General features: G+C 35.2%; 1 protein-coding gene across 1 annotated transcript in view; it reads left to right on the top strand.

The window, feature by feature from the left end:
- Window positions 1–16,220, top strand: part of LOC106874374 (charged multivesicular body protein 2b) — a 69,879-nt gene that overhangs the window by 14,821 nt on the left and 38,838 nt on the right. The window contains exon 2 of the mRNA XM_014922087.3: window positions 898–989. Within this exon, the coding sequence (XP_014777573.1) occupies window positions 898–989 (92 nt within the window). The remainder of the gene's footprint in view (window positions 1–897; window positions 990–16,220) is intronic.

Raw genomic sequence — 16,220 nt, 5'->3', positions numbered from 1 at the left:
TGAAACAAGAAGACACTTTTGACAAATCAGATTTCTGTTTACATAATCAGTTTGATCAGTCACCTTCCTTTGTCAGTTGAGTAAAGTGTCATCCAAGCTGATGTTTATTGATAATTAAACTAAATTTGCAACACCTGTGCATATTTATCAGCTTTGCTTTTGTTGATAATTCTTATCAACAACTTTTCCTGTGACCGTGATTTGAGAAGACATACAGTAGTATGCTAAAGATTGGACATAGTCTCTTGTGTGCAAGAAATGTGAAATAAAGTCTATTATAAACAACACAAACACTTTGTTATTTAATAGCTTTTAATGTGATACCTGCTAAGCAGAAATTATTTTTTTTAATGAAAATTTAATGAAATCTAATCAGTAAGTAAATGAAATTATGCTAAATACAACTAAACTGGAAACCTTTTTCCCCTGGCTATATTGGCAATTCTGAAAACTTATGGGTGCGAATTTTACATGAGTAGAAGCATTTTTTAACAATTTTTATCCTGAAAATCACTTGCATAATTTACACGGGTGCGCAAATTACATGGTTTTTATGGTATATACATATACACATACACATCATAAAAAATATATATATATTTCATGTCAGCAGATGACTTTTGTAGAAGATGGCTATAAATTATTGACTCGTTCTAGTACAAAATAATTGATTCTATCAACTTGTCATAACAAAAAATGCTTTTACCTAAGCACAGGAAACTATTATTATCTGAAGTATGTGCAGTAGTCAAGTAATAAGCTCTTGGTAAAGCACATTTGTCTTCTGATTTTGCTTCCTAGTTGGCAGTGTTTCCAATGCTTTATTACTCAAACACATGATCTTGTATTTCTTTTAATACATGCTCAGGATTTACCCTAAGTAATTATTATTTTCAGAACAAATTCGTCAGAATGAACAGATAACAAGAAAGACACAGAGAGATCTGGCTCGTGATCGTACAGCACTGGAGCGCCAAGAAAAGCAATTGGTAAGTTGCATTGTAACTTGCACTGTGGGTATTTGCTTAATGTTTAAATGTGAAAGCTATTGATTGAAAGTTGGGAATTGAAACTTTATTGCAAGTATCATGCTTAATTTTTAGACAGAATATTTTATTTAAATTGTTTAGTGATTAAGAAGTTCTAGTGACTCAAGCTATTCTACATTTCATTTTAGCTGAAAACTTTAAATAATTCATTTTACCCATTTCATATTTGAATAGTTGATTGTATTAGTTTGGAAAGAAAGTCCTGTTGCATTTCATGGTGGGAAAGGCGCAAATGATTCTTTGGTCTTAATTGATGTATTTAATCACAATAATATTTCCACTCATTATTGATAGCATAATTCTGTCTATTTGACAAATTGTTGATTTCTCATCAGTAAAATTCTTCAGATTTTGAAGCAAAGAAGCACACAATATCATTTTTAGCTTCATCACAACTAATAAACTGTTCTCCCTCTAAATAATGTTGAAATGACCTGAAAAGATGATAGTTGAATAGAGCAAAGTCAGGAGAGTAAGGAAGATGAGGCAAAACTATCATATTTAGTACCATAATCTTTTCCAGTGTGACTTTAGCAATATGTGGTCTTACATTATCATGAAAAAATAACATCCCTTTACAGTTGACCAGTGATGGGCACTTCTGCATATTTTTCTGAAATGTTTCCACCTGATAACAATAATTCTTTGCATCAACTATTCTGTTTTGGTTTATATTTCATGATAGATGAAATGCATCTTATCCCACCAAACACTGAGTATAACTTTTCCCGAGTATAGCCCTGGTTTTCCCAGGTGTGGTCCTTATTTATTGATTGCTAACCATTCTCATTTTGAAAAGTTTGGTAACAAGTCTACTCTTCAATGACAAGCAAAGGGCAACTTTCTGCTTAAGCTGAGAACCACTCAGATGATGGGGAATGAATTGAACTGTTTTGCAGTTTGCTTTGGATTTTCTTCAATTACAGTTTTCAAAAACTCAATATTGACAGAACTTTGTCATGGGAAATCTATAAAATAAAATTTCCCAAGTGAAACTGACCAAACAGTTGTTGGCATATCCAAATACTTAAACTTTCATTTCCAAAGACAGAGCAAGTACTTTTTGCTGCTTCCATTGCTCAAGAACTCCCTTTGAATTCCTACTGTTTACAGTGTATGGCATCATTCTGATCTAAACTCAATTTAAAAGAGTGAAAGCAATATAAATTTAACCACTATGTATAAAGTAATCTGCAAAAAAAAGTTAATAATAGAATGTAAAAAATAATGCTTATCTAACTGTATTTAAAAAGTACCCTCACAGTAATCATGTCAATGATGTCAGGACTTTCTCTTGAACCTAATATGAATGGCGTAGTACTGTTCTGTAGAATCAAGTCCAAGAATGAATGGCTTCCATTCATCAAATGTGGGCCATGATGTTTTATTGTGTCTCCAGCACTCAAGAGTTTGTCTTACTGGATACAGAGCCCCTATCTATCTTGTATTGGTTTTCAATTCAGAGTGACCAGGACTATAAGATAGATTTTCTTCATTGTAACTTTACAGGTCACATTTCTTCTGGAGTGATTCAGTTTGTTGATTACAAGTTTTCATAATTACAAGTAGACATTTAGAGATTAGTGGAGGAGAGAGAGTTGGAAAGCTAAATAGATGTATATAGGTAGAGAAGATGAGCAATCAAAGCAGTGAAAGGGGAGAGAGAAAGGGCAGAGTCATTTGAACAAATTCAGTAATAGAGTGACATCAAAAATAAACAAATAGAATAAACTGACTGATAAGGAAGGGGTTATGGTGGGTGGACCCTCACTAAATGTTTCATTTTTTGTGTTGAATATAAAATGTTTTTACTTACTAGCTAATCAGCAGATTTCCTTAATTAAAAGGGATTTAAATGAAACCAAAACAGAATTGAGAATTTTAGATTGGAATAAGATAGTGGTACAAGTATAAAAAAAAATACAAAATAAATTTAACCCTTTAGCATTTAATCTGGCCATATCCAACCAAAATATTCTTCCTGTATTATGTTCAAACTGGCCAGATCCAGTTTTGCTCACCAAACCTACAAGATAATGCATGATTAATTCAAAACAATTTCAATAAATAAGCATTACTTTTGACGGAATAATCTGAATGCTAAAGGTAGGTTGAAATAGGAATATATTAAAACAGATGAGCTGTAATTAAAAATAAAAACAAATTTAACGACAGTAGGAAAATTAAAAGAATTATTGAAGAAAGTTGATGTGAGGTCAGCTCTTATCCAGCAATTTGATTGCATACAGATTGTCAACTGAATGATTATGTACCACATACTAATTTGTTTTTCTAGTTATGATGTTTTCACCTAGCTGAGGAATGTACTAAACTCAATTGATGAATCTGGGAACAGTGTGATAATGTAAACAGGTGACACACATCACTCTCCAGTTTGTTTCTGTAAACTCAGATTCTGGTAGTCTCCATTGTGTGGGTGGGTAAGACAGTCCCTATCAAAGAATGACATCTGGTGTTTCTTTGCACTTTTGGTAGGTAGAGTGCATCCCAGTACAATGTTGAACTAGTGAAACTGTTACAGTAATTTCTGTATGTATTATTTTGTATTATTTTCCTGTTTTGTGGGGCTGATAGGGTGAGGAGTTTTTTTTTTTTTTTTTTTTTTTTGAGACAGTTGTAATGTTCTGAGGTTTTGTACATGTATTTGAAGATAATGGTATAGGATGGATGACAGTTGAATTTTACTGTGGTAACTAATCTTGCCTATTTATAGGCTGTCTTTCATTTTTAGTATTTTTGCTTTGTTGTGTAGGTGGTTTTTGTTGTGGACTCTAGTGTATAACCTATTATGATGTATTCTGATACGTATGGAAGGGTCAGGTTCAGCTGGTCAGAAAATCTATCTACTGTCAACATCCACTCTGAGCACTGAGGCTGAGAGAGCTACAGAAAATATCTAGATTGCTGCAATGGTGTCAACAATGATGATGAAAATGAAGGTTAACTGGTGTGGGTGCCTTCTGTCTAACACATCTTTCTGCAACTCATTACCTTGACTGAACTGCAATCATGGGTCAAGCATAGGCCATAATTGGATGTTTGACATCTACAATGTTACCAGGCACTCATAGTATTGTATAAGCTGGACAAAGCTAATTACAGGCAAACAACTCAATATTTCTATAGAAGTAGTTGAAGGTGACTTTGGGCATTAATGAGAACAGTTTGAGTGCTCTTTTCTGGAGTATATTCAGGCTGGAGACTATAGATAACTTCCAAAAGTCCTTGACATGGTAGTGCTACAGGGGATTTTATCTGTTTGAGAAAAGCTCTTCAGGCATGAAAATGTCAACAACCAAATCTCTCTATGCATACAGGGGATGAAACCATCATTCAAGCAATTATTCTGTGTCTGTGCATTAGTAAGCTGTGGACTTGTGTTGGTCAGATACTGTTTCATATAAGACAAATCTGGCTATTAGCTGAGTGTATAGTGATAATCAATGCACCCACTTCTTTGGCAAACAAAGGAGGTAGTTCTTTCTCTGCTTAGTAGCTCTGGTGAAAGAGGCTGTGTGGTGGACCAGGAACGTTCCTCTTTGGCCAAGCCCACAACAATTTCTTCAAGTATCATTTGAAGAGGAAGGTTAGAGTAGAGAGGGTGGTGTTGCTTTCTAGTTTGCTTATCAAAAGGTATATGTGAGTGACAAGATTGGTGAGGTTGAATGAACCTACTTTAAGTATGTTTTTCTAAGTAAGAGGAAAGAAACTGGAAGGGAGTACTTCTGATTCTTGGAGACAGCCCGGTAATCCAGGACTTTTTACATAGGCTTTTCCCCAAAATTACCCAAGGTAGACAGCTCTACTATTAGGGATTTTATATATTTATTGAACAAAGTTCCATGCAGTTTTTCTTCTGGCCTTTTGCATCCTGAATTCAACTTCCACCAAGGTGAATTTTCTCATCCTCAATCAAATACTGAGGCTGATAGTATTGACTACCCACAACCAAAAAAAAATTGCAGGCCATGTGTCTAAATCAGAAACCATTATTACAGCAGTAAGATGGCAGAATTTTTGGGTATCAGGAAAAAATACTTTGCAGCATAAAGAACTAGAATAACTCCAGTTCTTTATGTTTTATGTTCAAAACCCACTCAGATCAACTTTACCATTCTTCCCTGGGTTCTATAAAACAAAGTACCAGCCAAGTACTGGGGTTCATATACTACACCCTTTCCCTCAAAATTGCCATCTTTTTGCTTAAATCAGAAATAAATTATTATTTCATTACACAGTATGGATGTAAAATGCTAGTTTTTGTTGGGTTTTTTTCTTCTTTATTTCTGGAGCACTTACATATCTGTCTTGTTGTCCAACAATTCCAGGTGGAATGATAGTTTTTAAGGGTTGACCCTAATGTTCAAAATGATAACTGGTACAACACCCACTTTAGCTGCTGGGCTTCCCCACATTCTTGATTTTTTTAATTTTAAGTTATATTTTGAGATCTTTTCTACTTCCTTGTTTGCACTGTTTTTGTTTGAAAGTATTGCAACATCTTTTATGACTGTTATGAATTATAATATCCTATGATTAGTTCCTTTCTACAATAGTAAATAATAGATAAAAATATAGATATCTTATTTTGTACTGAGTGCGAAAATGCAGCATAGTGTCAAATGACATTGATAGATGGATACTGTCTTTATTTAATATAAAACAGTACATCTTAATTGTTGGACAACCTTGATTAACAGATTAGACGGCAAGCAGAAATAAAGTTTGAATAAAAGCCTTCTGTGAACTGGTTTATGACAATGACCTATTCCCTTTCTTCTATGTCATCTATGGTATCTGCTCTATAGTGTCCAGTTGTTCTGTAAATCTGGATGTCAAAATCCCATTGAATTTTTGATTTACCATATTCTTTTGGAACATTGGTCTATGATTTTACCTCTCATCTGAAGTGTTGTATCCATATTTTTTACACAGTGGGCAGTGTAAATTGAGGCAAAACTTCCAACATCACTTATATCCTTTCTGAGCTGACATCAATGGTATCAATAATTCCCCTTCTCTCAAAATTTCTGGTCTAGTGTTTAAATTAGAAATCATTATTTAACAGGGAGGTGGATTGGCAGCATCATTAAAACATCAAATACCTTACAGTATGTCTTCTAGCTCTTTACATTCTGAGTTCAAATCCTAACAAGCACCACTTTCCCATTCATCTCACCAGGTCAATGAAACAATGTTTCAGTCCAGTCATCATCATCATCATCAAGATCCCTTAACTGATGCAACCAATCGTTGGGAGGGTGGTAGGTGTGCTCTAGGTGGTTTTGTAGTCAGTCATTACCACTAGTCTCTATTCTCTGTCATGTATAGCTGTTTGCTGTGTTGTGACCTGTTCAGTCTTTGATGTTGTCAAACCAGGATTTTCTGTCTGCCTCTCTTTCATCCCCGCTTCAGTTGTGCCCTGAAGAATGGTTTTGGACAGGGAGTTGTAGTAGGATATATAACCATACCAGGCAACATTTCATCTTTTTACCTGCACAAGGAGCACTTTCTGTCTACCAGCATATTTGTTGAGTTGCTACCTGACAAAACTGTTCATTTTTGTGCTGTGTACTGGGATCAGTAGTATTGGCTACAATTCCCTGCATCAAAATTACTGTCCTTGTGCATAGATTAGAAACCATTATTATTATTATTATTATTATTATTATTATTATTATTATTATTATTATTATTATTATTATTATTATTATTATTATTTTATGTTCTGAGTTCAAATTCCACTGATGTTGACTTTGCCTTTCATCTTGAGCACTGGGATCAATGTAATTGACTTGCCCTCTTCCCCAGAATTTCAGGCCTTGTGCTTTAGTAGAAAGGATTATTATTATTATTATTATTGTTATGTTATTATATTATTATATTTTAAAAGGAATATTCTTTTGGAAAAAATGATAACAAGGTGTCAGAAAACCCTATGCTTACTGAAAATAAAAATGATGTTGATCAAATCTGGCATAGCTGGATTGAAAAGAATCCCAATTGGTATCCAAATAAAGTTCAGGATGGACGTTCACAAGCACTACTGGAATTTCTTGAATTTTATCAGACAGGCATTAGGGAAAGCCTTAAAACAAGTGGAAAGAAGTCCTGGAATAATCTCACAAATTCCCAACATCACACGCTCCAACGTCTAGCTAATAATGATTCTATGGGCACAGATATGACATCAAGCACAATAACAGTAATTTGACAGAACTTGCCAAACATTTCACATCAAATGGCTGCAGTTTTGATAAAAACTTGAAAGTGCATATTCTCAGAAAATATTCTGAACCTGCTACATGTTCACTCCTGAAAATGCATGAGGAGAAATATGTTTGTGAGTGGATGAATAAAATGATGAGAATTTCATGATATTACACAAAACTGTTTGATTAAATATTCTTTTTTCTGTTCTTTTTTCTTTTCTTTTTTTCTCTTTCTTTTTCTTTTTGCCAGCTGTAGACTTGAAAATTGAAGACTGATGATGTCATTCCATCAGCATGGGAACACTGGTTGCCTCATTCAAATTTTGGATTTGAATTTCTATGTATCATGTTTCATTTTGAACTTGACAAAGATAGACTAGCTGTCAAAATATCGTTCAACCAATAAAACATTTATTGCAATCACATCGCACTCTTCATATTGTCTATCATTATTATTATTATTGAGAGAGCAGCGCATGCCATCAAAGTGACACTGGAGTACAAATATATGAAGTCCAATATACCCATCATGACTACCCATCTGATAAGGGTACACCTGGCACTTACATCACAACCGTGCATTACAACCATATGCATCACATTCACATGGTGATCTCATATCAAGATAAACAGTGCATGACATTGCAGGTGGGGCCCAGTTAGAATTTTCCTCAGATCAAGTAGCCCATTCCACTCAAAAGGACCCTGAATAAGGGTTGTTTAAGGATGATAAATGAAACACCCATCTTTCCAGAAGTGAATTATTCAAACCCCAAAGAATTCCTTTCAGTACATGGCTATGATGCTCTCCCACTATTTCTGTTCATGATCAGAGATATACATATCGTCAGCCACTAAGAGACAAGCTCAACTGGTTAAGGTCAAACAAATCTGTGGTATTGAGCAGAATATTTACTGTAACTCATCTTTTAATATCAAGACAAAACATGTACATTATAACAATTCCAATTAGTTTAGATCAGAAGTCATGTGAGACACTATCATTATTATTATTATTATTATTATTATTATCATTATTAATAATAATGATAATAATGCAGTGAGCTGGCAGAATTGCTAGCATGCTGGGCAAAATGCTTAGTAGTATTTTGTCTGTCTTTACGTTCTGAGTTCAGATTCCTCCAAGGTTGACTTTGTCTGTCATCCTTTCAATGAAATAAGTACCAGTTTGGCACTGGGGCTGACTTATCTCCTCTCCCAAACTTGCTGGACTTGTGCCAAAATTTTAAATCATTGTTGTTATTTCCATGTTTATTAAGGCAGTGAGCTGGCAGAATTATTACTGTGCCAGTAAAAAAATGCCTGGTGACATTCTGTCCACCTTCACATTCTGAGTTCTAAGTCCGCCAAGGTCAACTTTGCTTTCCATCCTTTCAAGGTCAATAAAATAGGTACTGGTTGAGTATTGGAGTTAATGTTAGTGACTCCTCCAAAATTTCAGGTCATGTGCTTATAGTAGAAAGGATTATTATTATCATAATTATTCATACACACTCAACAGATTAGACTGTTGGAAAAGAAAAGAATCCTAACATCGGGCTACAACAAGTAGCCTTAGATGCCAAGAACCCTCCTAAGTATCCTAGCTCTCCCTAATAACACTGTTTTCTACAGCTGTACTAAACTGGGTTTTATGCATATTTCCTCTATCCATCTGTTCAGATCTTTAGGGATAGTCCCTAATGCACCTGTAACTACCGGGATACATTTTACCTGCATTTCCATAGTCTCTATAATTCAATAGCTAGGTCCTGGTACTTTACTTTTTCTATACTTCTCATATTAAGATTTTTATCATTTGGGACTGTAGAGTCAATTATCTGGCACAGTCTATTCTCTTTATCTACTACTGCCAAATCAGGCATTCTAGCTTCTATTACTCTGTCAGTCTGAATGTTAAAGTCCCACGACATCTTGTATTTCTTACTTTCTAGTACTTTACTAGGTTCATGTTCATACCATTTATCAGTATGTTCAAATCTCAGCTTTCTACAAAGCTCCCAGTGGATTGCTCTCCCTAGATTGTCATGTCTTTCCTTGTATTCTTTTTGTGCCAGCGTGCTACATTCACTTACCATATTTTCATTATTATTATTATTATTATTATTATTATTATTAAAAAGAAATCAACATTAGTATTTTTGTTGATTTACTGACACAATGGTGGAATTGGTAATCAACTGGACAAAATGGGTGGTGGTGTTTAATTATATCCATTTATGTTCTGATTTCCAATCCTGAAGTTGACTTTGCACTTCATCTTTCTGCAATAAAAAAGAAAAACAAAATAAATATGAACCAACATATACTGTATTATCATCATCATTCATCATTTAATGTTTATTCTCTATGCTGGCTTGAGTTGGACTGTTCATCAGGAGTTGGCAAACTAGAGGGCTGCACCAGGCACCGGTCATCTATTTTGACAAGGTTTCTATGGCTGGATGCCCTTCCTAATGCCAACCACTTTACTGAGTGAACTAGGTGCTTTTACGTGTCACTATATATTATAATGCACTATATACACTATATATTCTCCAAATTTGAGGCTTTGTGTCGGTGAAATGGCAGAATAAGTAAAGCAGTGAAGAAAAAGACAAATGATATTTAGTTATGTCTATTTATGTTTTGAGCTCAAATCTCACCACTATCAACTTTATCTTTTGTTTTCCAGGTAAAATAAGTAGCAGTAAAATCATGATTCAATTAAATTAACTGCCAATGCAAACAAAATTTCAGTCTGTCAATCAAAGTTAGAAATCATTATTGCTTATTGTTGTTGTTGCTCCAGGTGAATCCTGATTGAACAGATCCATAATGAAAGGTATTCCAACCATAATTTTCCTGACTTCCAAAGGGTATGTAGAACTACATTATCAAATGTGTTCTTTCCTTACTTAAGATGGAAGAGTATAATTCAAAGAAACTTTGGCTACCGTTTCCAACAAATTGAGAAACTACATAGAGGCTTCCTTATTCATTATCATGAGAAGTTGTGAAGGTTGTTGTGTAACCTAAGGTCTTCCTTGATTGAGCAGTTCTTTGGCACATGTAGTCAGCCTAACATTTGACACATAACCTACAGATTTATCTTTCCAGTTATACTTTGTTATATGGCTTAGTTAGGAATTGTGAGGAGTGCAGTGTGACACTGTTGGCCTCTTGCACCATTTCTATTGCTCAGTCTATTTCCCTATGCTTCCAGATTCTTGTGGTGACCACAACAGAGATAGGATATGTGGACTCACCCAGTGCATGGCAGTTACCACTCCCCTTTATTGTCAATGGGGTGCATCCCAACAGTTTTTGAATTAGTGATGTTATTGATGTTGTAGCTGTTTCTCTGTGTATGTGTTCTGAGATTGTTATGAATGGTGGTCAAGATTGCCATGAAAGGTGGATGGTTTAGAGTCAGGTGGTCGTTGCAACCATAGACATGTGTTTCTGAAGTTTATCATACATAAGCAATAATAATTTTATAGAATCATTTATTAAAAATATTCATCATTGATAGAAAAATTAATAATGAATAATTGATAACTTTGTTGATAACTAAATAGATTTGGCAGGGTAGTGCTCTGGAATCTCCTGTTGTTGATCTGGGTATGAAAGGTTGCTAAATGAAGAAAATGAATGAGTCTGCCAAATGTTGGCCCAACAGAGAGACCAGCTGTTCAAATTGACAGTACTTTGGTTTATAAAGCAATTAAGATTGTGAAGACAGGCAAAACCCCCATCAGGAATCGCTGCTAAGATACTTAAAATATCAAGCAGTGTAGGCTATAGTCTAGTCACCTGGAAAGTTAACCAGGTGATACATGAAGGAGTCATACCCAATGACTGGTGTAGCAGCACCATAGTCAGCTGCTACAAAGGTAAAGGTGATGCATTAGATAGAAATAATTACAGAGATATGAAATTGTTGGATCAGGTGAGGAAAGTCACAGAGAGGGTCATAGCCCAACTAATTAGCGAGAGAATTAGTTTAGATGAGATGCAGTTTGGATTTGTGCCAGGGAAAAGCACCACTGATGCTATATTTCTGGTAAGTTTTAGTAAGTAGGAAGGCAGACTAATCACAAATCCCTTCAGGTAGATGGCCCTGCTCGATCTGTAGAAAAGGCGTCGGTAGAAACTCCATAAAATGTACTCTGTGTAAGAGGTGCAGCAATATCAAAGGAAGGTTAACTGGGATGATAGTTTTTCTGTGGCAGATTCACAGGGGCAAAAAGCATCGAAGATGTACAGAAAACAGAATCCATCACATGCCAAGGAGAGAAACTAGAAGTAGTTAATAGCTTCTGCTACCTTGGCGACCAAGTCTGTAGTGGGGGTGGTTGCTCTGAGAGTGTAGAATAAGAATAGCCTGGGCAAAGTTCAGGGAGCTCCTCCCTCTGCTGGGAACTAAGGGCCTCTCACTTAGGATGAAAGGTAGACTGTATGATGTATGTGTGCAAACTGCCATGCTACACGGCAGTGAAACATGGGCTGTGACTGCTGAGGACATGTGTAGGCTTGAAAGAAATGAAGCTAGTATGCTCCACTGGATGTGTAATGCCAGTGTGCCTACATGACAGAGTGTAAGCACCCTGAGAGAAAAGTTGGACATAAGAAGCATCAGATATGGTGTGCAAGAGAGATGACTGCACTGGTATGGTCATGTGTTGCGTATGGATGAGGACAGCTGTGTGAAGAAGTGTTGCACCCTAATAGTGGAGGGAACCTGTGGAAGAGGTAGACCCAGGAAGACCTGAGATGAGGTGGTGAACCATGACCGTCAAACATTGGGCCTCACAAAGGCAATGACAAAAACTGAGAACTTTGGAGATATGCTGTACTTGAGAAGACCAGCAAGCCAAGTGAGATCATAGCCATGGCTGATGCCAGTGTCTCATAACTGGCCCATTTAAAAGCACTCTCCAATCATTTGGCAATATGTTGTGCTTGTGAAGACCTGTTGAACCAATTGAAATTGTAGTTGTGGCCAATGCTGCCTGACTGGCACCTGTGCCGGTGGCACATAAGAAGCACCATTCAAGTGTGGCTAATGCCAGTACTGCCTCACTGGCACCTGTGATAGTGGCATGTAAAAAACACCATTCAAGCATGGCCAATGCCAGTGACACCTAACTGACACCCATGCTGGTAGCACGTAAAAAGCACCATTCAAGTGTGGTTGATGCCAGTGCTGCCTGGTGCAGCCTCCCGGCTTGGCAGTCCTTAGTCAAATTGTCCAACCAATGCCAGCATAGAAAGTGGAGGTTGACAACAACGAATACATTTATTTCGAAAAAAAACATTTGGAAATGAAGTTGTAATGTAGATTTAACTAAATTAAGTTTCCATGCCTTAAATTAAATGACTTCATTTTTATATCCATTTCAAGTCATTTATTTCAACATTTTATATGCCATGGATTATAATATATAAGTAGATGAAGCAGGAATTAAAACATTCATGGTTCCTAGACCATGACAGATTCCTGAATTAGTAGAAGGGTGCCAAAAGAACCCTTTTGGTAACCATCATATGAAACAGAACAGCAATAGCAAAATAATAATGATCATATATATCTATATATATATATATATATAAAACAAAGTTATTGCATTCCACACAGGAAGACATTTAGAAAAAGTAGAAGTTGAAAATGTCCTGAGAATATTTAAATTTTTGTTATTATATTTCAAGATTCAACTGGTTTCACAGTCTTTTCAGAAGTTGAATCAGAAAGATGTAGGTTATACTGCAACTGTCTTGCTTTTGACTAGTGTTTGAAGCTTGTCACATTTTTATAGGGAGTACATGGCTCAAATTAGTATATGTTTTGGATAGGACTTGATTGGTAGAGGATAATCACGTGACTGGTCTTAGAAATGTTTGTAGGTTCCCCACTATGTCTGTGTGTTAACATTAAGTGACAATGTTTAGTGTCATAAGTTGAGGCTGATATGGTTGAGTGAACATGTCTAGTGACAGTATCAAACAAGCAATGCACTGAATATTTTCTGTCAAGTGTTACAGAGAATGATCATATGATTAAGTTTAGAACCTTTTATGTGTTTCTCACTACATCTGTGCATTAGTGTCACATGACAGTATACATTGCACTGAAAATTAAGGTGGATACAGTTGAGTGAACATATTCAAGAGTGGATAGGAGTCGTTTGTATGTAGTTTGTTAGGTTGTTAGCTGTATAGATTCCTCATGTTAAGTGGTAGAATAAATTTTGTGTGTGAATAATTATTTGTGTATGTACTCTGTTTAAGTTAGTTAAGTCTTGGTTTGTATTTTTGTATGAATGATTTTTTATAGTAAAAATCTGTCCTAATTTGAATTTATATGTTGTGTCTTCAATAAGGTTGATGTAAGTCCTACAGTTGGGGTGGCCACCCTTTTTGACTGTCGGTGTGGGAACTGTGGAAGGTAATTTTGCACTGGTGAAGAATTTTTTGAGGGACTTTGATTGTCTTTTGCTTTTGATTATTTTGTGTATTTTGAATGCTTGTTTCATTTGTGGACTGTTCTGGTGGATAATGTTGTAAACTTTTATGTTTCTTGGGTTGTGTTGTAATAAAAGGTAGAGTATTGGATCTATCTGGAGCATTTTTTGTTTTTCATAGTTCTTGAATATCTGGCACTTTCTATTCCATTGTCTATCAACATTAATGAATATTACTTTTTAAGTAGTATTTGTTCTAATTTCTGGAGTCTTTTATTATGAGTTTCAAAGTTTGAAACAGTTGTGCAGATTTATGTTGCTAGATAAAATGGAATATTATTCTTCGTGTGTTTGGGATGGCATGAGAACAGTAGGTGTTGTTTAGAATTTGTTTGTTTGTAGTGAATGTCTGTTTCAATGTTTTTATCTGTTTTGATGATTAGTATGTCAAGGAATGGTAGTTGAGTTTTACTGTATTCCATGGTGAAATTGATACTATTGTTTAGGCTGTAGATTAGGTTTTTGAAATCCATAAGCTGTTCAAATGTGTGCGTCCACAGAATCAGGCAGTTATCTAAGTAACGTTTCCAAGCCATATTTTAATCTAGATTGTTCATGTATCTAGACCGCCATGTATGCCAAGGTTAGATTGGTGTAAGTCGGAGCAACTTTTGTCCCCATCGCAGTCCCGGATATTTGTAAATATTGCCATCAAAATAAAAAAAAGTTGTCTTTGAGGATGAATTTTAATCCCTCAGTGATGAAGCGTTTTTCAGTTCTGTCTGTAATTTCATGAGGGCATTTCTCAAGCCAGAAATCTATTGCCTCTAGTCTATATTGATGCAGGATTGTAGTAGAGAAGTTTACCACATCAAAAGATACAATAGTGGTATCTTTGTTTATGATTTTTGGGTGGTGATTTAACAGGTCTAGATCATCCCTTACTGTACTTGGTATGTATTTTAAAGGAGGTTTCAATAATATATCTAAAACGTTGCTGAGTCTGTGTGTATCACAGTTGGAGCTTGCTACAATTGGTCGAAATTTAAGGTCAGTGGGATATTGTATGTTTATGTAACTTGAAGTTGGTGCTTTACATGCATTCTTAATAGTTTGATTCTTATGGATTTTGGGGAGACTGTAGAAGTAGTTAGTCTTGCAATCAAAATGTGTTAGGTAGTTACATTTTTTTGTTTGTTAAACCTTTTTGATGTCGGTGAATGAGTGTGTTCAGTTTAGTCGTTGTCTTTGATTTTTGGTAAATGTTCACCTTTTTGTAATAGTTTGTATCTTGTCATAGAGATAGTTTATCACTTTTGTAGTGTTTAATATCCATAATAACTATAGCACTTCCCTTATCTGCTTCCTTAATTATAATGTCATTATTGTTTTTCAGTTCATGTATAATTTCCCATTCCTTTCAACTAGTATTGGGCTTTGATTTTAGGGTGTGGAAGTTCTTTGTTAGGGAAGGTGGATATAAAGACACAAAATTTAGCTAAAGCTTTATTCTTACCTTTTGTCGGCTTGTAATCACTCTTGTTTCTTACAATTGATTTGTCTTTGTTTTCTTTATTGAACAATTCCTCTGTTAGGTATAATTTTCTATAGAACTGTGAAGTATCATTCTGTATTTCATTATAGTTAGGGTGTTGGAGTAAATTTTAGGCCTTTTGACAAAATATTAATTTCTTCTGAGAGAGTTTTTTTGTTTTTTTTGGATGGGTTAATTATCTTCAGTTTCTCATTTTCGGCTTGTACCATCTGGTGTTGAGAACTCTGTCAGCTAGATCTAAAAATGATTTTTTGAAGTTTTCCTTTTATTACTATTTATATATTCATTGACATTTTCTCTGTTAACTTGTCGTCTTTTGTATTGATTATGTACATTTGTTGTTCTAGATTGTGGTTGTTTCTCTCTATAATTGTTTTTTAAATAGCTATTTTTTATCTGTTGTGTATGACCTCAGTTTTGGAGAATGTTCAGCCCAGTCAGAGGGAAAATTTTGATTCTTTTGGTTGGATTATTTTGTTGTCGAAGTAGTCTTGAATTGTCTTTATAAATTTGGTGAATATAATTTCCACACTTAGATGCTGGATTAATCGGTTGCAAATGGGATTTGTGGATTTTGACTTTTTTCAGGACTAGGTTATCAGTAGAGTACTCATATTTGACTACCTACAAACGACTTCTGTCCACTCTCCCACCTGGCAGATTAAATTTAGAATGCCTTGACTGTAACTAAACATGTTCACTTGACTGTGTCCACCTTAATTTTCGGCACCAAATATATTGTCACATGACACTAATGCACAGACGTAGTGAAAAATGTACAAAAGGTTCTAAACTTAATTACATGATCATTTTCTACAACACTTGACAAAAGCATTCAGTTCATTGATTGTTTGGTACTGTCACTAGACATGTTCACTCAACCATCTCAGCCTGAACTTCTAACACCAAACATTGTCAC

The sequence above is a fragment of the Octopus bimaculoides genome, chromosome 15 (assembly GCF_046866305.1).
Source record: "Octopus bimaculoides isolate indiv1 chromosome 15, ASM4686630v1, whole genome shotgun sequence".
In the NCBI taxonomy this organism is placed as follows: domain Eukaryota; kingdom Metazoa; phylum Mollusca; class Cephalopoda; order Octopoda; family Octopodidae; genus Octopus; species Octopus bimaculoides.
This window is presented reverse-complemented; position numbering and strand designations above follow the sequence as displayed.